The 24,794-nt window shown below is 54.8% G+C and overlaps 10 protein-coding genes across 10 annotated transcripts; 6 read left to right on the forward strand and 4 right to left on the reverse strand.

Annotated features, from left to right (window-relative positions):
• Window positions 1–165: 165 nt before the first annotated feature.
• Window positions 166–5,391, forward strand: WHR41_05801 (uncharacterized protein; the record flags this gene model as incomplete). The annotated part of the gene is made up of 5 exons (XM_069374406.1): window positions 166–385; window positions 459–497; window positions 568–706; window positions 766–4,954; window positions 5,009–5,391. The coding sequence occupies 5 exons, from the start codon at window positions 166–168 to the stop codon at window positions 5,246–5,248; spliced, it is 4,827 nt and encodes a 1,608-aa protein (XP_069228418.1). The 3' UTR covers window positions 5,249–5,391.
• On the reverse strand, window positions 5,341–6,495 carry WHR41_05802 (uncharacterized protein; the record flags this gene model as incomplete). The annotated part of the gene is made up of 1 exon (XM_069374407.1): window positions 5,341–6,495. The coding sequence occupies one exon, from the start codon at window positions 6,493–6,495 to the stop codon at window positions 5,341–5,343; it is 1,155 nt and encodes a 384-aa protein (XP_069228475.1).
• A 592-nt stretch (window positions 6,496–7,087) lies between these two features.
• Window positions 7,088–8,821, forward strand: WHR41_05803 (uncharacterized protein). Its single transcript, XM_069374408.1, has 2 exons — window positions 7,088–7,261; window positions 7,314–8,821. The coding sequence occupies exons 1-2, from the start codon at window positions 7,189–7,191 to the stop codon at window positions 8,744–8,746; spliced, it is 1,506 nt and encodes a 501-aa protein (XP_069228474.1). The 5' UTR covers window positions 7,088–7,188; the 3' UTR covers window positions 8,747–8,821.
• Window positions 8,822–8,901: 80 nt separating this feature from the next.
• WHR41_05804 (uncharacterized protein) lies at window positions 8,902–10,281 on the reverse strand (the record flags this gene model as incomplete). The annotated part of the gene is made up of 1 exon (XM_069374409.1): window positions 8,902–10,281. The coding sequence occupies one exon, from the start codon at window positions 10,279–10,281 to the stop codon at window positions 8,902–8,904; it is 1,380 nt and encodes a 459-aa protein (XP_069228471.1).
• A 655-nt stretch (window positions 10,282–10,936) lies between these two features.
• Window positions 10,937–13,020, forward strand: WHR41_05805 (uncharacterized protein; the record flags this gene model as incomplete). The annotated part of the gene is made up of 2 exons (XM_069374410.1): window positions 10,937–11,149; window positions 11,218–13,020. The coding sequence occupies 2 exons, from the start codon at window positions 10,937–10,939 to the stop codon at window positions 13,018–13,020; spliced, it is 2,016 nt and encodes a 671-aa protein (XP_069228470.1).
• A 26-nt stretch (window positions 13,021–13,046) lies between these two features.
• WHR41_05806 (uncharacterized protein) lies at window positions 13,047–14,267 on the reverse strand (the record flags this gene model as incomplete). The annotated part of the gene is made up of 1 exon (XM_069374411.1): window positions 13,047–14,267. One exon carries the CDS (start codon window positions 14,265–14,267, stop codon window positions 13,047–13,049), a length of 1,221 nt encoding a protein of 406 aa, XP_069228417.1.
• A 1,823-nt stretch (window positions 14,268–16,090) lies between these two features.
• WHR41_05807 (uncharacterized protein) lies at window positions 16,091–17,683 on the forward strand (the record flags this gene model as incomplete). The annotated part of the gene is made up of 1 exon (XM_069374412.1): window positions 16,091–17,683. One exon carries the CDS (start codon window positions 16,091–16,093, stop codon window positions 17,681–17,683), a length of 1,593 nt encoding a protein of 530 aa, XP_069228472.1.
• Window positions 17,684–17,832: 149 nt separating this feature from the next.
• On the reverse strand, window positions 17,833–19,694 carry WHR41_05808 (uncharacterized protein; the record flags this gene model as incomplete). Its single annotated transcript, XM_069374413.1, has 6 exons — window positions 17,833–18,267; window positions 18,348–18,673; window positions 18,735–19,136; window positions 19,191–19,273; window positions 19,333–19,517; window positions 19,578–19,694. The coding sequence occupies 6 exons, from the start codon at window positions 19,692–19,694 to the stop codon at window positions 17,833–17,835; spliced, it is 1,548 nt and encodes a 515-aa protein (XP_069228348.1).
• A 1,292-nt stretch (window positions 19,695–20,986) lies between these two features.
• Window positions 20,987–22,523, forward strand: WHR41_05809 (uncharacterized protein; the record flags this gene model as incomplete). The annotated part of the gene is made up of 5 exons (XM_069374414.1): window positions 20,987–21,187; window positions 21,268–21,372; window positions 21,430–21,654; window positions 21,723–21,865; window positions 21,929–22,523. 5 exons carry the CDS (start codon window positions 20,987–20,989, stop codon window positions 22,392–22,394), a joined length of 1,140 nt encoding a protein of 379 aa, XP_069228347.1. The 3' UTR covers window positions 22,395–22,523.
• Window positions 22,524–22,866: 343 nt separating this feature from the next.
• WHR41_05810 (uncharacterized protein) lies at window positions 22,867–24,768 on the forward strand (the record flags this gene model as incomplete). The annotated part of the gene is made up of 2 exons (XM_069374415.1): window positions 22,867–23,084; window positions 23,149–24,768. Exons 1-2 carry the CDS (start codon window positions 22,989–22,991, stop codon window positions 24,766–24,768), a joined length of 1,716 nt encoding a protein of 571 aa, XP_069228437.1. The 5' UTR covers window positions 22,867–22,988.
• Between the last annotated feature and the right edge of the window lie 26 nt (window positions 24,769–24,794).

Here is a 24,794-nt window from a genome sequence, read left to right on the forward strand (position 1 = left end):
GTCAGCCAGAGCTGAAGGGGAATGAGCTGGCTATATTTACCAGCCAAGGTAGTATGCTTCGCCGTGTGACAGCCACGAACATTCCTTGCCAGAAACTCTCAACTCGGCACTATACTCCATCAGGCGTTTCATCGGAAGTCCATCTTCGTCTGTCCTGTATGCACCATGGCGCAAACGACCGAAGGCTCGCCCCAGGATGCTTCCGACCTGGCAAGGCTGTGGAATGATGCTTTGACGGGCTTCAAAGGCAAGACAAGCCTTGACCTGACTAAATTCCAGTTCAAGAGCATGCAGGAAGCGATAGACTCCACCAAATCCCAGGCCATCGACTTCGGCATGTTTCGTCATGATAAAAGCAAGGTTGACGCGGTCAGAACCGCTTTTGGTAACAACCTGAGAGTTACTGGAGTCAAAATATCTCCAAGCTGTTCTAGTACCGGATTACCTGACGTATGTAGGCATTGAACGCGTCGTGGGCGGAGTGAAGATGGCGGCTGGTAAGTCATCCACCTTTAGTCAGAGCGATACCAGTTTGAGGCACTTGTTCACAGAGGCGCTACTCCATAGACGCAGCCGCTGTCTTCCCACCCGCGATTCCTGGAGCAGTATTGATGACCGCATTCACCTTTGTGTTTCAGACGTTCAAAAGCGTTAAAGCGGACTACGATCGCGTGGCTGGATTCTTCACGGAGATGGAAGCCTTCCTGTAAGCCTTTCGAAGATTGGATGTCTTGATTTAGTCAAGGACTAAGGCAACGTACGCAGAGATCGCATATCCATGCTCGAGACCAAATCGCCAAAGCTCGAACCTTTCGAAAGATGCGTGCGAGGAGTATTCACTGGAATGCTCACGCTTTGCGGCGTGGCTGCTGACTACAAAGGCAAAGGTCGCTTTCGCAAGTGGCTACGAAACACAGTTGAGGGTGGCGAAGACCCTGTACTTGCTGGAGCGTATGCCACAGTTGAAGATGCCATTGGCAAATTAGGTGCCGCTGTCGGCGTTGCAACTCTTCGGACCGTCGTCGAGATTCAAGAGACCACCACACGGCTTGAAGGCAAGGCTGACGTAATCCTGGATGAAACTGTTGAGGTTGGTGCCACGACACACCGCATCGAGCATGGTGTGTCCGCTGTGAGGGAAGGGGTTGAAGATCTGGGTCTACGTTTTGATGGCGTGAGCGCGTCGATAAGGAACGTGGATCGCCAACACGCCATGTTGGTCTCCAAGCTTGACTTCTTGCTCCTACAATCACCTGCCCAACATGCCGCCGAGAAGAAGAAACCCGAAGCTCGCAAAGGGGATTCGGGCGGCAAGAGGTATCGAGCCCTGGCTCGGGTCAAACGCCATTTTGCAGATGTCGCAGAGACGCACAAAAAGATCTCGGCCTTGTGCAAATACATCGACAATAGCACGGTGGAATCAACGGGAGAGTGGCTGTTCGAACACGACTCATACCAACGCTGGGTCTCTGGTAAGGCACGAGTGCTATGGCTGTCGGGAGAAGCTGGAGTGGGCAAGACGTATCTCGCGCGAGCAATCACTCGCAACATCCAGCGAACGAAGACCACCGAGGGAATATCGGTTGCGAATTTCTTTTTCGGAGAAGTCAACGACCTAGGGGCGTTCAAAAACGCGCTGCGTTGCTCGGTGCTGGAAATTGCGAAGAACAATCACCTCTACTGCGAGACCATCGCCGCTGAGATTGCAAACGATGCAGACGAAGAACCATGGAAGCAATTTTTTGCCGATCGGTTTCCGGCGAGCTCGGAAGCACACCTGTATATGGTACTGGATAGTGCAGATGAAGCGAGCGATGGCGATTTGCACTTCATGGCGCAAGTGTTAAAGGAAGCTTCCCAAGACCATTTGAACATTCACATTTGCTTCACAGGCCGGTCAAGATTACGCAGTGTCTTTGCCGAAATGAACCCCGTCGAGATCAGCTTGGACCGCGATCTCATGAAAGATGACATGCGTAAGCTCACGAGAGCGCGGATGAAGAGCCTCCCGAGGGTTCACAAATTCCAGAAAATGACAAAGAAAAGAATTGCTGAGAAGGTCATGCTCAACGCAGACGGCATGCTTTACATTGAGCACATGCTTCGCCGCCTTGGCGCAATTGGTCGTGAGAGCGCTGTGATCAGGGACATCGAAAATCTCTTGCCCAAATCATTAGAGGAGTTGTACAAACTCATGCTGGAGGAATGCCAAAAGGGACGCACGCAGCAACATTACCAGACTCTTCGAACCTTGTTTGCAACCCTGGCGTTCTCTAAGCGGGATTTGACCCTAGATGAGGCCACGGACCTGGTTCATCTAGTTGAACCCGATGGCTCTTTCGATGTCGAAGACGAGTTGGTTGGCCGCTCTGCGAGAATCCTAGAGCTTGGTAGAGAGCAGGATGACGAAGAGAATGCACTGGACGAAGATGAACACGCTACGGCAAGCTCAGACGACGATGTTACCCGCAAGGAAATTGAAGAAGGCACCGGTAAGACGCCCTTGTCTTTCCAGGAGAGGTCTTTGCGCGAATACTTCCGCTCGATGAATGTCACTGAAAGAGGGCTGCGCACCCCACCCTCCGAAGCGAATGCAATAGTTTTTGCACTTCTTGTTCGAATCTTATGCGATGCACCAGTGGAGACAGGAGACAAGGAGACTAAATTCCAGGGTTACGCCGCTCACTTCTGGCTCCATCATTTCTGCGAAATCAACGCGAGTGAGATCACAGACACTCTGTTCGACGAGGCCCTGACGGGCCTGCATCGCATTCTGAACAACGACGGCAAGGCCGCACTTGCAATTGAAACTTGGGGACCACAGACGTACGAAAAGTTAGATGCCGAACTGAAATTTTTGCCGAAGCTGCAGCTTTGGTTTTCGAGAGCAACTGAACGTGCGGATCTGGATCCCGCTATGAAAGCCTGGGCAGCTCTCCATGTTGAAGAACCTCGCAAGGCCTTCGTAAGCCTCGCTCGTTCTCACTTCGAAAATCTTTTCGCGACGGAAACGAGCAATGCAGCGATGACATGCTTTTGGTATGCCAAGTCCGCGTTGCTCGCGGCCGGAATTGATGTTGCTGCAGTACCAAAAGGTTCCAAAGACGTTCTCCAAGTGCTTGAATACTTCAAAGACATAGAGCTCCCCGCTGCAGCCCTCGCGTCGGTTGCCGCGATTCTCGCCCGTCGATACCAGCACAATGAATCCATGGAATTCAGCTACAAAGGTCTGAGCTTGACCGAGTCTACGGACACCGTCTTGCGTTTTCGCCTTTTGTGGAGCATTGCTTGGAACAAGCAAGAAATGGGTGTCTCACTCAATAACAGAGCAGCTAGCGTCGCCGCTGAGGCGGAAAACGGCGCAAACGCACACGATGTAGTGGAACGTAATCATGGCGACAATGAAAGTATAGAGCAGGAGTCTGGTGGCGCAGAAAGCGTCGAGGAAAAGGACTCCTCGGTCGAGCAACCGGCTGAAGAGCTTGACGGCCTCAGTTCTGCTTGTGTGGCTGCTTCTCAATTCAAAGATGATGATGATACCAGCTTCAAACCTGGACCAGGCCAGTCCTTGCTTGAAGAAGCGTTATCCATCATATCTGGAGCTCTGGCCTTACTTCCGGAAGGTAAACCGTCGGAAGAAAAGCTTGCCGAACAAATTGAGCGGATCCTTCTTTTGCGAGCTTTATGCGAGCAAAACGCAGGTCAGTACGACAAGGCTTTGAGCACTTACGAAGAACACAGGGCTATACGCCCGGGAGTGGATACCATGATTGGTGCGTCTTTGAACGGGATCTTCATGGTCAAGAACTGGAGCAAAGATCCTCAGGGTGCCTTGGACCTCATTGCTCGATGGTCCGATTTGGAAAGAACCCACTTCTTCGAATACCTTTTCACCAGGGATTACCTCGACGCCTGCGAGTCGCTCGATCTGATCCAAGAGTATGCTACCAAAGCTGGTGATGCGGGGATGGATCAGCTTCTTAGCTGGTGGGACGGCTACATCAAGACAATGAGAAAAAGGTCTGCATTTACCGTCATTCCAAAGTCCGAGATGGCAGCCTTCTATCGCGATATCAGGAACGATCGTGAGACTGCGATGCGGCTGTATGGCGAGATCTTATCAACGGATTTCAAGTATGATGACTACGATGGGCTCGAGTCTGACTTGTTGTTCTGTCGACTCAGCTTGGCAACCTCCATTTTCGTCTCCTTCCGTTCCAGCTCGGATCCCAAACGGAAGTTCGAGCTATTGGAAAATATGAAGAATCTGCCGAACCTGCGGACCAGCGGTGAAGAATTCTTGCAGAATGAGGACAGCTGGAATGAGTCTCAGACACTCGTCATGCTGGCAATGATGACCCGTACTGTGGGATCGCCTGTTGAATATCAACAATTATTGAACAAGGCCTTTGACATCGCCATTTTAGGACTCACCGATAGCGTGGGCCACAACGACAGCGATTCTTTCAGGCTGTTGGCCAGGATATTGGCTTACGTCCCTAGACTCGCGAAGGATGCGCAGATCGCTCTTTCTTGCCAGTTCTCGATTACAGATACAAGCGTAGATCACGGGAGTGGAGAGTTAGACGACAATTCTGAGGCCGGGGAAAACTTGCAGCCGCAGGACAAAAAAGAGCCATTGCATGCAAGTAAAGAATCAGCTGAAGGGACACACATCCTCACAGAGATCATGAAGAAGACGACAACCATCACGACCGAGGAAAGCGCCGACTCGAGCGAGCCGACTGTAAGCGTGGCAGTAGAACTTGCAAAACTCACGACACTCGATCCGGTAGATGACGAATCCGCCGACGACGAAGACAGGATACCAGATTGGTCACTTTGGTGTGACGGGCCATGCGATCTTGACTCCATCGATTGGAAGAACTATCCGCACCCCACATACTTCTGCATCCAGTGCGGCAATTGCGATTTGTGTGAAGACTGTTACCAGGTGAGTCTTCGTATTGATGGCTAATCGCGTCGATAATGCTGACGAGATCTTCAGATGCGACAGAGGGCCAACAAGACGGGCAAGCTAGATCACTGGCGCGAGTTCTGCGGGAAAGACCATACCTATATCAAAGCACCTGTCGACGGATGGAAAGGTGTCAAGAATGGCGTGATGCGGATAGGAGATGAGCGAATCGATTTCAAAGAATGGCTGAGAGGGCTGCGAGATGAACGATGGCCGCGGGCTTGGGAGGAGTTCTGGACTAGGAATGACTTGGAAAATATCGGATTTTGAAAGGCAGTTTGGATGGATACAACCAGTACGGAGCGTGGACGCGGCCCACGACTATCGCAACTTGGGTGAAGATGTGATGCTAATGAGATTGTTCAGGTGGTGCTGATGCCACTCTCGTTCAGTCCAACGTGCCCTTCTGCAAATTTCGCTTGCCGGCTGACCTTTCCATTCCCTCTAGAGGACAGTTCCTCGCGCACACGAGGCAGCACATGTCTTCCGTACTCGATCATGTCATTGAGGTTGTCATAGCCACGAATTGAAATGAGATCGCAGCCTAAGTCCACATAATCCACAATAGACTGCGCCACGGTTTCCCAACTGCCGACAAGAGCCGTGCTCGCGCCTCGTGCGTTCGTCGCTGTCACGGTTGGATACCACAGAGCGCGGTCGTGAACCTCGCCTCGACTGGCAATCTCCAATAGGCGCTGCGATCCAGCGTTCTGTGGTTTCGGGCCCGTCTGGCCCATCTTGCCTTTGCCTGCGAAAACATTCGCCTTCAGAGCCTCCAGAGTTCGGTGGGCTTTGGCCCATGCGAGTTCTTCTGTCTCGGCCGTGATGGGGCGGAACGTGACCCAAATGCGTGGGCGGTCTTGACGGCCAGATTTCTCGGCTTCAGCATAAACGCGATCGATTTGCTCCTTTGTCTCTTTCAACGGCTCGCCCCAGAGACCGAAGATGTCTGCGAGGGCGCCGCCGACGCGATAGGCCTCGTCTGAACTGCCGCCTACCGAGATGGGGATGGTCCCATTAACAGGGCGGACACGAGATTGGAAGTCCTTGAAATAGTAATGTTCGCCGCTCCAGTCAAAGGGCTCGGTTGAAGTCCAGGCCTTTTTGAGGATTTGGATGTATTCCTCGAGACGGCTGTAGCGCTGGTTCTTCAGGAGGAAGTCGCCTTCTCTGGCCTGCTCGTTGTCATTTCCACCTGCAATGAAGTGGACAACTGCACGACCATTGCTGAGCTGGTCAAGAGTCGCTAGAGCTTTGGCTGCTACAGTCGGATAGAGAGTGTTGGGCCGAAGAGCAACGATCACTTTCAATTTCTTTGTTGCGGCCGCGATGAATGAGGCGGTAGTAAATGGGTCAAATCCGCCACTGTCGTAGGGTTGGAGGGTATAGTTGTAGTCGTAGTCATCTAGATTTCTAGCATATCTAGTCAAGTAGTCCGGATCTATAGGCGCTCCTGGAATTGGGTTCAGCTCAGTCGAGGCATTAGGGAAAGCCAGACTGATAAATTCCGTCGGCATGTTGATCGGTTGGATTTTGGCTTGAAGCTCGCGTGCCGTCTCAAAGATAAGATACTCATCAAAGAGGGAACGGTAGTTGATATGAGTAGCATCTAGGGTGGGGCATGGCCAATTGCGACATAGCTGCTCGATCACGCCTTCGTGCACCCCCCGGAGGTTGGATGAGTGAGGACATATGACCCCGTGGACATGATTAGAAATCTAGTTTTCCTTTAGACATGCCAGTACCGATCTCGCAATATGATGCGCCGCAGTCCGATTATGCCCTTTGCAGAAGCCTTGACGCGATAGATGGTCGGCTATTTCCCTCAGTGAGCATAGCACGCCGTCATTGCCAGTCCTTACCGAGCAGAATTGAATAAATACATCAGGTACTTTTGACTTGTGCTCAATCATTGGACTTACGAATTGAATGTCTGGTCTTCTTTGACCAGCAGTTGATGAGCTTGAGTTCGTGAATAAGTTGGTGTAGGATGAAACTGGATGCCTCAGGCCGCTCGGCACAACAAGCCACGAGTGACGTTCGGCGCGGCGCAATCCAAATCCAAATGCAGGGTCGAGTCGAGCTCCAGCGCTTTCGGCGAACGACAACCTCGCGACTCTACTCACACATACTACGCGACTTGAGGATTGCCACGACTAAATCACCAGTCAAGCTCCCTGATCTTGTGGCACGGGACGCCATCAGAAACCATGGCGGCTCAACAGATCCAAATCGCCGAGACGATTCGCGCAATGAAACTGGCGCTTAAGCGACGACCTGACGGTATGTCACAGCAAGAGCTCATTCAATGACAACGCTGACAAAATAGCTACAGATGTTGAAGACGACGACGAGACAGCCCCGACTCATACCAACAGAGGCAACAAACTCAAGCGCCGCGCACAATTCGCCAGAGAAGGTCGCCTCGACACGTCAGGCGGCCTGTCGTACCGCAAGCAAGTGAACCACGCTGGATACACGCGCGCCACTATTTCCACGAACCCGCCGCTCATAGACTCGGATGGGGAGCCCGTGTCCCCAACATCTTCCGACAATGATATCGGGCGACACGCCGAGCCTCTCGAAGACGACCCATTCGGCGAGGTACAATTAGAGCACCTACTGCGACCGCTTACCGCCGCACATGAGCTGGTGGACCACCCGAGCTTGAGTCATGCGTACAAGAGCAAAGCCCTCACACAAATGGCGGACGAGACAATGGAGATGCTACGGCGCGAAAGGGAAACTCTGTGGAAAGCTAAGAGGTTGCTCAGAAGGTTTCGAGGCGAGGTCGATTGGGCGCCTTGCGAGACATTTGAGACAGAAGGTGATGAGATGCTGTTACACGACCAGGGTGAGCTTCCCAATGGCGACGCGAGCCTCGTGCCTAGCATCACCATGTCGGCGGACGAAGCGGCATTGCCAGGCCATGAAGGAGTGGACGGTGTCTCGAACGGAATGGACGAAAGCGCTGCAAAGACGGAACCCAGCGCAGAGAATGGCTTATCTGCCACAGAGTCGGCGCTCGACGCCACGGACGTCGCACAGCCGAACCAGCAAGAGCAGACAACAGAAGAACAGCCCAAAGCAGAAGAACCAGCAACCCAGGACCCCGACAGCGCAATGGCAGAAGCTGACCAGCCAAACGGCTCCGTACCCGAAAACGACGCCATGGCCGAGAATCCGGCTGTCGCAGACCTCCGCCAATCACCCGACCCAACAGGCAGCGACTCCGCGTCCACCGCCGGCCACGCCATGACTACTCGCGCGCGTGCCCGGTCTCCCCAAGAAGACTCAAGCCCGCCTTCACCCTCGCCCAGCGACTCCGCCTCCGTGCCCGCCATCCACCCCTGGTTCACTGCGCCCAGCAGCAGCCTCCCGGATAAGGATCTCGCGCTGCCGGCTTCGGAAGCAGAGGACACGCGTAAGCTGCTGCTGCTTTACTGCCAGAAGCAAGAGCAGACGATCCGCTCGCTGCAATCTCTCGCTTTCGGCCTGCAGAAAGCCGACCGGCTACGCAAGTTCGTCTACGAGACGGCGAAGGCCAGCGAGCACCTGGTAGAGGATGGCAAGGGCAACTTGGTCACGGAAATGAGCGACGGCGAGGACTGGTATGACCCGGCGGACTGGAATCTGGCGCCCTGGGAGCTGGTCGGGGATGCGGAGGCTGGTGCTGGGCTGCATTTGGAGAAGGGCAAGGATGAGATTGAAGAGCCGGAGGAAGACAGGAAGGGGATTAGAAGACGAAGGGTGCAGCGTGTGGTGTAGATATGTAGATATACCGGCTCGAGGTCACATAATGAGATATACGCAACTAGATGGATCAAATTGGTATCACGAATAGTCCGCTTGTACACAATCTCGACAACATAGGACCGAACGCCGTCCATTGTGTTGTATTATTATCAGGACCGCATCAAGCTCTACTCCTTCTTCCCACCCCCAAGTATCTCCTCGGCATCCTTGTTCCTCACACCCGAAGACTGGCTCTCAGTCGGCTTCAATCCCTCGCCCGCCGCACCGCTAGCGCCAGCGGAAACGCTTGTCCGCGCCTTCTCCTTCAGACGCTCCGAGTCATCTTTGCGCTGATCCTCGCTCTTGTCGTTCGATTCGTCGTCATCGCCCAGCGCGAACGGATCGTTGTCTTCCTCGGGATTTGGCGCGACGGAGGTCAGGGGCTGCCACTTCTTTGCTTTGTCCGGGTTGGCGCGGTCGGCGGCGTCGACTTCGTCCACGGGGCCTGACTGCGGCGGTTTCGGCTGGGGCTTGAAGAGGTCGGGGTTTGTGGGTTTGCGGCTACTGGTGCGAGGAGGTTGGGCGGGGGCTGCAGGTGGGCCTGCCAGTGTTTCGTCTCGTGGTATTAGCGATGTGTAGTGGGACTTACGAGCTTCATCGTCGCGCAGCTCCAGGCGGCTGAACTCCGAGTCGTCGAGGACGTGCGGGTCAGAGTCGTAGCGCTGCTGTTCCACGCTCCTGCGCTGCTGCTCAGACGATTTCCTGATACCGTACAGCTGCTCGCTCTGGCTGGAGCCAAAATTCTGTCTACCCTGGTGGGGGTTGGAGCTGGATCCGGAGTAAAGGTCTTCTTCATCCTCGTCGCCGTCAAGACGCTTCTTGAACGTTGTGATCCAGCTGTTGACTTGCTTCTGCGTTTCCGCGAAGCCACGCTGGATGTTGCGGCCGATCTCAGGCAGGTCGTCATCGAAGAAGCTGTGCTCGCGGTCTTCCTCGCCGTAATGAGGGCGCTGCTGGTTTGGTCCCTGGCGCTCACGCTGGTTGTAGCGGGTTGATTGAGCACGTCCCTGGCTGTTGTAGTGCTCGGCAAGCTGGCGAGCGTAGAGCTCGTCGGCTTCGAGCTGGCTCTGAGGCTGCTGCTGACGCTGAGTAGGACGAGGTGGTTGTGGCGGCGCGGCCTCCTCGGGCTTGAAGTCCGGGTCGGTCATGCCGAGTAGGGCATTGAAGGCCGGCTCGACTTTGCCGCCGCTCGCTGCGAGGACGGCCTGAACAACTTTGGTGTCGATTGAAGGGAAAGCCTCAATCAGGGTGTTCTCGGCCTGCTGTTGAGGGCTCTGGGGACGCGGCGGCTTAGTAGGCGGGATCTCCTCATTTTGCTCCTGGAAAGACACTCGAGGTTTAGGCGAAGGTGCCTTGTCGGCGGGCTTGTTGGCAGTCTCATGGCCTAAAGGGCTCACCCTGCCGGTCTCCTGCTCATGTTCATTGTCGTCGAAGTCCATCTCTTCGCGCGTGGTCACGGACTCCTGTTTGTTGCTAGAAGGAGACAGCGGCTGCGTTTGATCGGTCATGTTGAGCTGGAGCTATCGTTTGGCCGTCGAATACGGGTCGGAGGGGGTGGGGTCGCTTGTAAACCGCCGTGCAGACAATGGATTTGGAATTATAGAATCAACGGCACGTTTGCAAGCCAAGTGAAGTAGAGAAAGGAAGCCTTCTTGTCTCGGACGGAGGATTCAGTGTTGTCCGTCGTGAAGCTGTAGCCTTGCTGATTGCTGCGCCCGCCGCGGTACGTGCGTCATAGCGCCAAGCTATGTGAGGCCGGGGGGACAGCAATGCGAGCACGCGAGATGGGACATCGTTGGAAGCCCCTCAATTTTGTAGCTCGCCATGCGCTCGATCAACCTTCAGAACGCTTGAGGGACGGTCCACTGTCGATGTGACGCCTGAATGCGTAGCCTTTCTCCCTTCCGCGGCATCGCTTTCGTTTGCGTCGGTCATCGAACTGGCGTGGGGCACATCCGCACAGCTGCACCCTGAACGCCGTTGAAAGCCTTGAAACACACTGCCCGTTTGGGAATTGCCGATTGGTGAGCCGGTCAGTACCGCCCAAATCAAACCAGACTATTCGCAGGTTCGAAGGCTGTATCAGCGGGACTCTTGGACGCCGATGTTCCGCACTCTCAACATAAGCCAAGTTTGACGCGATATTCATTGAACCAAGACACCATGGCAGACACAGACTCTTTCATCCCAGCCCTGCACAGACCGAGCTCTCTATTACCAATAGCCAGCCATCGAGATGCACTCCTGTATACCATCGAGAATAACCCAGTGACCATCGTTGTGGGCCAGACGGGCAGTGGCAAGACAACACAGCTCCCGCAGTATCTTGAAAGGGCGGGCTACTGCAACGACAACAAGGTCATCGCGGTGACGCAGGCACGTAGACAGACAACTCGATTCCTGCCATGTTTTCAAAGTTGACAGCGGCTCACAGACCAGAATAGCCCAGACGTGTAGCAGTAACAACAGTTGCAAAGCGGGTTGCTGAAGAGGTATCATGCGAGGTTGGCCAGAAGGTCGGCTACAGCATTCGATTTGAAGATGTGACTTCGGCTGCTACGAAGATCAAATTCTTGACCGATGGTTTACTGCTACGTGAAGCTCTGGTAGACCCTTTGCTGTCAAGATACAGCGTAATAATGGTCGATGAGGCTCATGAGAGATCATTGTCGTCAGATATTCTTCTAGGGGTCTTGAAAAAGATCCGCAAGCGCCGCCCTGAGCTCAGAATCATCGTGAGCTCTGCAACGCTGCAAGCTGAAGACTTCCTGAATTTCTTCAAAGATGAAGAGGCACAAGATGGTGATCACGCTAGCCAAGAAGAACAAAACGGTCGAATCGTCAGCATCGAAGGTCGAGCGTTTCCTGTGGACATGCATTTTCTGTCAGAGCCTTGTGAAGAGTATCTCGAGCGAGCGGTGAAAACTATCTTCGACATACACACTTCGGAACCTGTGGGAGACGTACTAGTCTTCCTGACTGGACGCGATGAAATCGAGACCGCAATAGAGATGGTGGCGGATCGATTACCTTCGTTGCCCAAAGACGCAGACAGCATTCTGCCCCTACCATTATACGCTGGCTTATCCACAGAGCAGCAAATGTATGTGTTTGAGTCAGCGCCCGAAAACCATCGGAAGATCATCTTCGCCACGAACATTGCAGAAGCTAGCGTCACAATCGACGGCATCGTCTATGTGGTCGATTCTGGTTTCGTCAAACTCCGTGCTTTCAATCCGAATACTGGCATCGAGACACTCACTCCTACGCCGGTTTCTAAGGCCTCGGCAACGCAGAGAGCAGGACGCGCTGGCCGCACGAAACCAGGGAAATGCTATCGTCTGTACACCGAATCTGCCTTCGACAGCCTTGAAGAAGCCACAGTCCCTGAAATCCAGCGTTCCAACTTGGCTCCAACTATCCTCCAACTCAAGGCCCTGGGTATTGACAACATCGCACGCTTCGACTTTCTCACTCCACCGCCAGCAGAGCTGATCGTTCGCGCTCTCGAGCTCCTCTACTCTTTGGGCGCACTTGACGATTATGCCAAGCTCACCAAACCTCTCGGCACTCGTATGGCAGAGATAGCATTAGAGCCCATGCTAGCGACATGCCTCCTTAACTCGCCATCTTTCAATTGTTTGAGCGAGATGCTCACTATAGCCGCCATGACCAGCCTGCAAGGCAACGTGTGGTTTTCGCACGACAACAAGAAAGCCGAAGAATCTGCCCGCCGCAAATTCGCCGTCGAGGAGGGCGACCATCTCACCCTTCTAAACGTCTACCAGGCCTTCGTGACTGCAGGCTGCAAAGACGCCAAGTGGTGCCAGCAGCATTACCTCAATTTCAAATCCATGACCCGCGCAGTCAGCATCAGAAACCAGCTGAAACGCTACTTGGAGCGCTTTGGCATTGACGTCGGAGAGTCGCTGAGCGCCACTCCTTCAGATCCGGTCTTGCGCGTTGGCGGCATGCCTAAACCTGAGAGCATACGTCGGTGTCTCACGAGCGGATACTTCTCACACGCTGCTCGAATGGCTCCCGATGGATCTTTTATGACGGTGGATGGCGGAACGGTGTTGCACGCGCACCCGAGCAGTTTGATGTTCAACCGTAAGGCGGATTGGGTGATCTTCACCGAGGTGATGGAGACTGGCGAGAAAACTTTCATCAGAGATGTGACAAAGATCGAAAAGAGTTGGTTGATGGAATACGGAAAGGACTTTTATAGAGTCAAAGGGAATTGACACTGGCGGCTTGTTGAATTGAAGGATCAACCCCCTGTGGAGTCGTATGCTGCATCGCTGTCACTACTGTCAGTATCTGTTTCCTCACCAGCACTATCTGTGTCCGAGTCCTGTGTCCCTTCAACGTCACTTGAATCACCTTGCTTGGGAACCTGACTCTCCAAGCCCTCGAGAATCGATACTAGCCCAGCCCTCAACTGCGGGCTCTTAGCCTGCTGCACCCGAACATGCATCTCTCGAATCTTCTCCTCCAGTTCTCGCAATTTCTCCACTTCAATATCATGCCTGTCCTCTTCATTCTCCCCATCCCCATCCTCCTCCTCACGAGCCAATCCCTCCCCAAACGCCCTCTGAAACGCATCCGCTAAGCCCGCCTCCTCAATCGCAAATACTACCTTCTCAACTCCCTTCCACTCCTCACTAGACCCGCCACCACCGCCACGATTCCCCTTGCCCTTCCTTCCCTTCCCACTGCCACCGCACAAAACCCTCCTCCACGCCCCCGCCACCTCTCCAACCGGATTTCCAAACGCACCACACCCCCACGCACCAAGCACAACACTCCTTACTCCCCTCGCCGCAAAAATCCTCATGACACCCCTCATCTTCTCCACCATCGCCTCCCGATCCCCAGCACTCGCGTACCTCCCCCTCCCCGTCCCCTCGTCAACCTCAATGGCAGGAAACCGCAGCGCCGCCGCAGACAGCACGTCGACGAACCAGCGCTCGCGCTTCTCCAACACCCTCTCAGCGTCCCCTCTCGCGTCAGCGAACACCAGCACATCCGGCGACCAGACGCCGCCGACCTCCGGCAGGCGGTAGAAGTCGTCGCGCAGCGAGGGCAGGAGCGTCGTGCGTGTGCAGAGGAAGGCTTCAGGCCCGGAGGCGCCGTTGAGCGCGCCGCCGCCGGGCGCGAGGGCAGAGGCCATGTTGAGGATTGCGACGCGGGCGGTTTTGTTGGAGAGGTCTGGTTTGTTGGTGGCGGGGTCGATGAGGAGGGAGTGCGCGGCTGTGAGGGAGTCTGTTGTGCGCAAGGAGAGGTCGGGGATTTGACAAGGGGAAGGTGAGGTGGGGAGAGGTTTAGGGTTGGAGATGACCTCGGAGGCTGCGATGCCCTTTTTTGCGCGCGGGTGGGCTGTGAGGAGGGACGGTATGGTTTTGTTCAGGGTTGCTTTGGCGCGTTTGGCGCGGGCGGCTTTGCGAAAGGAGGCGGGTGGGAGGCCGGCTGAGGGTGTTTCGCGGCCCATGACTGCTGCGGTCGGTTTTGAAGGTTGGGGTGTTGTGTGGTTGGTGAACCCTTGTCGTGGCAAACGATGTCAGATGTAGCGTGAAGTTCGTTTGTATCATCAAGGTGTAGCACCAGCTTCCACAGCGACAGTGGTAGAACGGGACGCTGGCCTCAAGAAACGATGCATAGGTCGTGACCTGGTTGATACAAGAAGATATAGAGTTCTTGCTGGCACTGCTTTATGGTCGTCCGAATGACGACAACTCGTCAAATTGCCCGACAGATGAGAAAACCCCCGGTAAAAAGCAAACGGAATCGGACCTGCCCTTGCCACAAAAGACATCCTCAACACGAGTGTCTTCGCCTCGCACAATTGGTGCCCATGAAATACATCCGGCCGTCAGTCTGGTGTGCGCTGTTCAAATGATGATGCTAATGCTAAGGCATCTGAGGCATCTGATGAGGTCGAGGTATAATAAGCCGAGGGCATTCGGCCGAGACTTTGGACAATCTAATTATGTGGGTTGAGAATCGCAGCTCTAGGTATTTAGGGTGACAACAATGCAAATACAATTCTCTCGATACATGCCCTCAAATGCTATCGAATGAGAGACTAACATTTTGCATGATGAATCGGGCTCGGTTTCGACAGAGCCAGGAAAATGATTGGCATGAGCGCAATTGGTATCAGCTTGAACGAATCGTCTTGCTCCTCATCTGGACCTACCACATGGTTGAACAGCACGTCTTTCGTCCCGTCTAGACTTATGATGTATCATCGAGCCCTCAAACTGCAGAGACCAGGAATGTCAGCTCACTCTCACACCACAACTTTCCTCCACCGGCTAGTACGGGACCAGCGGACAGACGACTCGCAATCAGTCCACTCATGTGACAGACGGTCAAGCCTACCTGCCTCGGCGTCCGTGCCGCCAGCATCTTTAACCCAACCTTGAAGTCTTCAGATAATGCCCCAAGACGGCAGAGCGGCGAACGGGACAGGCAATTCATCTGCCCTATTCAGCCTTGCGGAAGACCCTAGCGCATGGACCACAGCTCAGCTACGCGTTTGCTGCAACCCGCGAGTGCTAAGAGACCGAGGCATGCTTCTGTGCTCGCTGTCCAGCTTGGCGACGAGGCGGTCGATGGGTCTGCGGGTCAGCAGTCACGGGAGCAGGGCACGAGCTCGGCTTGGAGATTCGATGTGCAGCATGGCGCCAGCTGAGGCGAGTGGGAATATCACGCAGTACCTAGGTAGGTAGGGAATATCGCGCAGGCAGGATGATATTCGCGCACGGGGAGAGATTATTCGCGCAGAGGCGCAGTGCAGTGAGTTTGGGGAGGGGCAGCAGCGAAGCCTCGCCGCGCCGGCTTGTGACGTCGTGGACGAAGCTGCTCGATATGAAGGGCAGCGCAAAGCACCTTGCCAAACACTCCGTGACATTCGCGTTGCTGGCCAAGGGACGATGTCTGTGGGCTTGACGGCCGAATGATCGAGCCCAGCAAAGGCTTGCATGCTCCACTTTGTCGACAGGCGGCGCGTGTGCAGGATCTCGCGCCCACCTCACGCAGCCCTGCCAAGTGGGCGAGTGCTTGGCTGAGGAGCCGCTCCACCGACCCTCTCTGCAAGGGAAACGAACTTGGACGACTCCGGCCAGAGCTGGCGCCCACGATGATCATGCCCGCTTGCATGTCCGCCGACCACTGCTGCTGCCACCTGCTATAGCGTAAGTTGCTGCGCGCGCCTGCTATATCTTGCTAGCTCCGCCGCCCCTCCTTTCCTTTCTCTCTGACACTCTCGTCTCTCCAAGCCCCACGCCGTCCACCCTCCCCACCTCCACCATGAAAGACCCCGTCATCCTCCGCAACCTGACCGCGCAGCCTTTGACACTCAAGCTCGTCGAGCGCTATGAAGCGCCAAACGCGAAAGACTATCCGCCCAATGCTGGCCTGGGACCTGGCAGCAATGCCACCGCGAACATAACCTCTGGCGTCGCAAACATCACCAACAGCCTTACCAACATGCTGAGCAGTGTTGTTGGCAATGGATCCAGCAATGGTAAAGGCCACTCGCCCAAGGGATCGCCCAAAACTTCCCCATCTGCTTCGCGCCGTGGCAGCCGCGCAGACCCTCCAGCTTCGCGCCGCGGCAGTCGCGCGGATCCTCCACTCTCTGAACACGCGCAAAGTTTCGCAAAGCAGGAGGTCGACATCCGGGTCGAGCCTTTTACCACAAAGAAGACGGATATCAGCACCACAGAACGCGGACCGAACGACGTTTTGCGCCTGACATTCGAGGGAGATGGCGGCGGACGTTGGAGAATTGACACATCTGTCACTTCCGCCGCATCCAAAGACCTCGTCCCAATCACTCCCGACCCCAAACACGATTACTCCGGTGTCTACATACCCGGATCTTCTTTCCTGGCCATCTCCGAGACCACAGATCTGCACAAGTGGATGTCGCACCTGAGCGACGACCTTCCCCTGTCCGCCCTCTCAATTCCCGGCACTCACAACAGTCCCACCCACTACAAAGCTCTCCCTTCAGTACGCTGCCAGGCCGTCGGGCCTGCCGAGCAGCTGCAGAAGGGTGTCCGCTTCTTTGACATCCGTGTCCAGCCCACAAACCCTGACGACAACAGTGACGAAAGTCTCACCCTTGTGCACGGCGCCTTCCCCATCTCCCTCACTGGCACCAAAAAGTTCCGCCCGCTCGTCAAGGAAATCCAGCAGTTCCTCGCCGCCAACCCCTCCGAGACGATGATCCTGTCCGTCAAGCGTGAAGGCCCCGGCGAGTCGACCGACAAGCAGCTCGGCGAGATCCTCAAAGACCACTACACCAACCCCAAGCAATGGTTCACTGAGCCGCGCATTCCCAAGCTGGGCGAGGTGCGCGGTCGCATCGTGCTCATGCGCCGCTTCGAGCTCTCCGGCCGCCTGAAAGGCGAATGGAACGGCAAAGGCTGGTGTTTGAACGCCAACGACTGGGCGTATAACACCCCGAACCACACCGCAGGCGACATCTGCGTGCAGGACTTCTGCGAGGTCATGGAGAAGGACACGATCGATAGGAAGATTCAGCTTTGTAACGAGCACTTCGAGCGCGCCGCGGCGGTCAAGGTGGACAAGAACAGCCCAGCACCACCCTTCTACCTCAACTTCCTCAGCGCAAGCAATTTCTGGAACGTGGGCTGCTGGCCCGAAAGCATCGCCATGCGGCTCAACCCGGCTTGCACCGCTTTCTTGTGCGAGAAGCACGCAATTGGAGACAAGGGCGCAAATGCCCCGGGCGAACCTTTTGACGGCGATGGCGGCGTAGGCATCGTCGTCTGCGATTGGGTCGGCAGGGATGACAATTGGGATCTCGTCAGGAGCATCGTCACTTTGAACGCACGCTTGGTGATGAAGGATAAGGGTGTCGGGTGGAAGTAGATCAGTGGAATGGTTCGGATACAAGAGGAGGGATGGCCAATCTATCTCCTTTGCGTGCGCGGAGCACTTGAGCTCAAAGGCGCGCAAAGTTACGAAGTTATGCGGTAAAACTCAATGCAATGCCTTGAAGGCTCATCAACACCCCCTACTCACTCCTCCCTCTTTACCAATGCCACAGGCCCATCGTACTCAAACCTTCCTCTAACTACATAGTAGACAGCTGCAATCCCCAAAACACCAGAGAAGATCACACTCGCCCAGTTCATGCTCTCGACTGTAACGGGCGTGGCCACCGGCCAGAAAGCAAAAAACCACATCGGCAGAATGAAGCACACGGCGATGATGTTCACCGGCAAGCCGAACCTGCCCAACGACCAACGCCGTGGCGGAAGCGGCGCGCCGTACAGCCGGCGCCAGATCAGCGTGCCGATGACGACGACGTAGCTGCTGAGGATGGCGACGGCGCCGAGGCTGGAGATGGAGCGCAGAGCGGTCGTCGAACCGATGTTGATGCAGGCGAGCGCGGAAACGACGACGAAGGAGACAAGCACCGCGCGCACGGGGATATTCCAGCCGGGTTGGACCTATTAGACTTTCTGTCAGCGGCCGCAGCGCAGGATTGGCGAGGGTGAAGTTGGTTTAAGGTGAAGTGATTTAAGCTTACTTCAGACAGCCACGAGGAAGCGGGAAAACCGCGATCGCGCGCGAACGACCACAGTTGTCTGCTAGACGTGGCGACTTCGCTGAAGCAGCAGGAGCAAAGCAGGATGACAACGATGGACGCCATTACGGTCGCGGCAGCGCGGCTACCAGTCACGTCGTAGAATATTTGGATGAAAGGTTCGCCGGTGGGCGTCGAGAGGACGCGCTCTAGGTCGCCGGAGGTGAAGGCAAGGGTGATGATTACTAGGAGGCCGAGGAGAGCGTTCGGCGCGACGCTCCACATGATCGCGCGTGGAAGAACGAGGCTCGAGTCCGAGATTTCCTCGGCTTGAGGGTATGTTAAGCGCTGAGCGAAATCGCCGATAGGTGTTGGAAGTTATGGACTTACACATGTGGACAGAGCAATCATAGCCGATGAGTACGTTTAACGGCGTCACCATGCCTATCAACGCTGCGAGGCCCATAGAATCCCACCCTCCTTGGTTGACGTACGTGAGTAGAGCCGTCTCAGCAGGAGCCCTCGAACCCATGACCCAGAGCGGGATGACAATTGCGAAAACACCGCAGATATGAAGGCCAAGGAGGATGCCCTCAATCAGTGGCAGCTTGACGGCCAAGAAGGTGTTGAAGATGATCGCGGCCGCGATAATGGCGATTGTGATCAACGTGGCGTGCCATCTCTGTGGGACGTAGGATTCGTCGTTGAGAGCTATCAGTGCTTGGATGATACCGCTGACCATGAAGCAGACTCCAGCGAGGTACACCTGCCAGCCGATTGCTGAGAGCCATCCTATCGTCCGCGTCAAGAAACGTGCACCATCAATAGCACAAAGGCGTCACTTACCGACGAGATAGCTCAAGGGCTTCTGAACGCGTTGAGGGGCGAACTCGGAAACCCAGTGATACTGTCCGCCAGCAGTAGGAGACCTGCAACATTGTCAGTGTCGTTGCACCGACTAACATCTATGCAAATGTTGAAATCCTACATTGAAGCCAGCTCCGCAATACTTGCATATACGAAGAGCATACCGCATACGTTGACCAAAAAGCCCCAGAACAAATTCGCGAAGCCTCCAGTCAACAGAGTCAACTTGAACAGTACCAGAAGCACCTCCCAACTTGCCATGACGGTGCTCGCGAAACCCAACATCGTGACGAACTTGAAGTTTCGCTGCGCAGATTCGATTAGCCACAATCAGCTTACCGCACACAAGGCTTCACAATTACTCACTCTCAGAACTTGCTTCTTTCCTAACATCGCCATGTCTCTCTGGTCGGCGGTCGTTCCGCGATACTTTGCCGGCACTGATACATCGTACTCAAAGCGTTTGAGATCTTCCTGATTCATTGTCTCGAATGCTGGTTGTGCACCCTTGTTCAGATCGATCGTTGGCGGTATCTTAAGTCAAAAAAACGACACTTGGAAGAGATGCGTGAGAGATCAGAAACAGAGACAGGCCACACTCGATGAGAGGAGGGAAGAAGCCAAGAGCAAAAGCGGATCGGACATATTCTCTATTCTCAACTCGGAGATGGTCCAGTCCAAGTAGCTTGGTCCGGGGTCTCTATACTAGTTCCTTACGCCGCAATATTCGTCTACGGAACTCATGCATGCCATGCCTCATGCTTGCCACGCGAGTCTGCAGTCAACCATCCATACGTGCGATCGGCGCCGCTCCTGAGAGCCCAAGCCGGTATGTGTTCCGTAAAGTGAAACGAGAGATGCAGAAGGGCAACTATACCCCCTCGGAGTTGGCAAGGATGGCAATGAGATGCCTGGATGCATTGGAGCTGCCCTTTGGTTGTTTGATGTGCTAAAGGCAAGCCGAGGTGATGAGCCCCTCAAGAAATTCCGACCCCTGTTCGTTGCCTGTCGGGAGGTCAACTTGCCAGACCTTTCAGTCGCCAACATCCCACCTGCTGTCATGGACCGACCTCACTTTCTCTCCCACTTCCTCAGCTGTTGCGCATAGGTCCAATACACAGAAACTTGCCTCACCTAATGCGAGCCTGCAAAATCACTCAATACCATCCCTGTTGCGACGGGCTGTTGAGGACGACTAGGCTGATGCGCCATTGAGGCGACTTGGCCATCGGCTCACAAGCGATGCGGCGTCGCAACAGCCTGCATATCTAGCAAAAACTCGACTTTAACCGAACAACAATCCAATCTCACGCGCTGCTGATCGCAACTACTTCCGGGCATGACTTACTCCCTCGCGGCAGCCTCGATAACGCAGGCTGTTTTGCCCAGGCGCCAGGTCAGACCGAGTCGTGCACCACGCTGCAAGTGTGTCCCGCACGCAATTAATGGTCGCGTCGTTTGAATTTGTATGCTTTGGCGAGATAGTGAGAAGGCCAATGGAATAACGTCCGGGTCCACCTCCTGCTGAGGTATGAATTTGGTCCTTTTCGGCTCCAAGAGTGAACGCTCGCCGCGACATATTGCGGCGTCTCCAAAGCGCACCAGCTTCCTTGTAGGAATGAAAACGACAACAGAGCAAGAAATTGGCCTCGTGAGCCCTCTGAGTGTCATGTTCCCTGTGCCCGCCTCTACGTCTGAAGCCTGCCTTGCCATGAGAACATTTTCCGTTTTCCGCACAATTCGGTGCACAATTCAACTTTCAATAAGCGCCGAGTATGGACAAACCACAACTTCTTCCTGGATACCACAAGCCATTCGCGATTGTGGCTGACGATGATCACACTGCCTGGATCATGATCGCGACCTCGTTGGGTTTGACCTACTCCTTACTCTTTGGATTGCTCAGAGCGATTATCTCTTGGACTGCAGGCCGCAAACGCTGGGAGTCAGACGACATTGTGCTGACCATTTCGACGGTACGCCTTATCTGTTTGTCGTGTCTCTGGCGAGCAGCCTGAAATGGATCTTGTACTAAGCCACCTCGGTGATCTCTTAGATACTCGCCGTCGTCCAATCTTCAGTAACCCTGAGAGCATGCACGTCTGGGCTCGGGAAAACATGGCGATTGGTTCCACACCATTTGCAGAACGATGTTCAACAGGTCTTTCTAAACTCTCTCCATATTGCTTCTAACGTCACAGACTGATCCTGTTGTAAGCTATTCTATACAGCCTTTCTTCTCCTCGTATTGGCGCTCGGAACAAGCAAGATCAGCGTCGTTTTGTTCCAGGCAAGACTGACTATCAATGCCCGCCAAAAACTGGGATTCCTATACCTTGTAGGATTCATCGGCATGTGGACAGCAGCTTCGTTGTTTGCACTGGCTCTCCAATGTAACATCTCCGCCCCCTGGCTTCTTGTCGACCAGAGATGCACATCTATGGTACGTAAGGCGGCCCGCTTTAGCTCCGCTATCACAGGATCTACATATTGACTTGAAGGTGCTTTTAGAGACTTCGCTGGGCCGTCATAAGCGCTTTGGACGTTGTCACAGAACTTGCTATTGTGGCCTTGGCATGTCGACTTGTGTGGAATCTGCAGATGCCTAGAGGTCGCAAAATAACAGTTGTGGAAGCTTTTGCCTGCCGTCTTGCGTGAGTTACGAACCGCAGTCCTCTACTCCTATCAAGTTCTCTTATTGACATGGCGTTGCTCAGCTTGATCATCCCTATCGCTTTCCAATTCGCGAATTACGATGCAGCCGGCCTCACGACCGACCCTACTTTTCGAGAAGCACTCTTTGTGGTTTGGACTCAGGTTGAGATGCACTTTTCGCTCATATCTGCCACCATCCCCGTGTTGAGGCCAGTGATAAACAACCTCAATACGAGCTACAGCTCTCTCGGTCCGGCGGGATCATCGACAGCATACACGGGATCAAACGATATCTACAAGATGACAACGCTGAAGCCTTTGCAGCGCAATGCCCTCAAAGGACAGTCTGGGAATCAAATTCAAGAGACGAACTTGGTTACTGCGAATTCGTTCGCTTCTGCCAGTGCAACAGGGAACCACACCAAAACAGAGGCTATCGCAGAGACGGACAGTATTGAGAGCCACGGCAGCGAGCAGATGATAATCAGGAAGCAATTGTCTTGGAGGGTTGAGCATGGTGCGCCCTGAACACTAGAGCGCTGATTTGCAAGTGCTGTTGAGGTTCAATCCAACAAATCTATTCTGCGTGGTCATTTCATCATGATGAGGGCCCCAAACCTGTTCTTAGCACATTATCGTAACATAAGTACAAGATCGTGCCGGCCTTTCACCGAACAAGATTTGCGGATAGCCAACGATATCCTCATCGTATTGGACTGACGCATCATCAAGAAATGGTCACGTGCGGACATCATGACTTTCGCAGGCTGTCGAAAGACTTTGCATCACGTGGCACGAGGGTTTCCAGAACACTTGGTCTCATTTGTATCATAGGATCATGACAATCAGTTTCGATCATTGGCTCTGCATATTCTGCCGCTTTTGGTTCGAACGAAGCATGTTCCCGGTGTTGTGTGGCTGCAGAGGCGGGGCGGGGCAGCTGTGCTTTCCCAGCGCTGACATGTGAAAGTGCAGAGGCAAGCCGCGGCGGCGCTCCAGTGCATCCCTTTCAAGTCTTCATCCCTTGCACACACAACACAACGATAGAACAAAAATCACACAGAACATTTCTACACCGCCCGTACTTGCTACAGGCCCGCTTCGGCTACTCCATCGGCATCTATGGGGTGGTCGGAGAATGTCATGGCGCAAGGTGTGCTGGGCTTCTTCCAAGCGTGCGTCTGGTTGGTGTGGAACGTCGGCCTGTACTGGCAACGGGTAAGCACGCGACATTGTGTCCAGTCCTCAAAGAATGTATTATTGATGTGTTGACATACCGTAGCGCCTCTGGCATTGGCTCACGGAAAAGAGCGATAAGCGGCTGCTGATTGAAACACTCAATGCGTCACGACAGTTCGAAGAATGGCATGCCGCTGCCCTTGAGCTCGACCGTCTGCTCGGTAACGACGTGTGGCGGGCCTCTCAGGCAGACTACCCTAACAACTACTATAATTACGAGCTGATCGCCCAACGTACATATGTCTTGGAAGAAGCTATCGCAAATGGAGACATTATGCAGATCCACGACCTCTTACGCTCTGGCCTTGAACGTAATCCTGGTGGCATTCTCAACCCTAAGCTATACAGCAAGGCAAATGCTGGAACCAAGATTTTAATCGAGGATTACTACACGCTCGTGGTCGAAGCAATCCGAATCTTCACCATATGGCCTTCGAACCTCGTCGAACAGGGCGTGGTCGAACGTGGACCCACGCCACAGATGAAGATGGATTTACTGCACGATGCACGAATGTCATACGGACGAACTGTGCTAGTCTTACAGGGTGGCTCTATCTTTGGTCTCTGTCACCTAGGTGTCGTGAAGGCAATGTACGAGCGCGGACTGCTGCCGCGCATCATCGCTGGGACTGCCACTGGCGCGATTATGGCTGCATGGGTTGGCGTGCATACAGAGACAGAGCTTCTGGACTGCCTCAAAGGGGAGCGCATCAACCTGGGCGCATTCGCAGCATCTTCCGAGCGCGCCGCCGCCAAATCGAACGTCTCGAGCGGCTGGATATGGCTGCAGACGTTCCACCGCCGAGTCCGTCGCTTCCTTCAGTCCGGCTTCATCCTCGACCCAGACGTGCTGGAAGAGACGGTCCGCGCCAATGTAGGCGAGATGACCTTCGGAGAAGCCTACAACCGCACCCAACGCATCCTCAACATCACCATCTCGCCATCCGGTCCGGGCGCCATCACCCTCCTCAACTACCTCACCGCCCCACACATCCTCATCTGGTCCGCAGCCCTCGTGTCCAACGCCGCGGACCGGTCCAAAACCCGCATCCGCCTCATGTGCAAAGACTCCGAAGGGCGCATCGTGCCCTACGAGAACTTCCCGGCGACCAAAAGACCCTACCGCAGCACGCCCGCGACGCCCAAAGAAAGCCCGCTCTCGCGGCTCGGCGAGCTCTTCAACGTCGAACACTTCATCATCAGCCAGGCGCGGCCGTACATCGCGCCCTTCCTGTACCCGTCGCTGCGGCGCTCGCGCACGAGCGTCTTCGCCGTCTTTGCGCGCTTCATGCTCTGGGAGTTTCAGCACCGGCTGCGCCAGCTCGACATCCTGGGCCTGCTGTCCCCGGGCATCAAGCGGCTGCTGCTCGATGAGATCGTGCCTGGGCCCGCTTTGACGCTCGTCCCGGAGATTCGACTGGCGGACTGGGCGCGCCTGCTGCGTAATCCGACGGGTGCTGAGGTTGACCACTGGATTGAGAGGGGCGAACGGAGTGTATGGCCGAATGCGGCGCAGCTGGAGGTGAGGTTGTCGGTCGAGCAAGAGCTGGAGAAGAGTTATCAGTTGGTGCGGAGAGGGCCGGTGGACTCAGAAGAGAGGGCGAGGGGGAAAGGGCCGAAGCGGAGGAAGACTCGGGCGGCGAGCGCTGGGAAGTCTTTGTAATATGGAATGGAATGAATCGAAACATT

The sequence above is a fragment of the Cladosporium halotolerans genome, assembly GCF_011745625.1.
Source record: "Cladosporium halotolerans strain TM138-S3 chromosome Unknown Sca20, whole genome shotgun sequence".
Taxonomy (NCBI): domain Eukaryota; kingdom Fungi; phylum Ascomycota; class Dothideomycetes; order Cladosporiales; family Cladosporiaceae; genus Cladosporium; species Cladosporium halotolerans.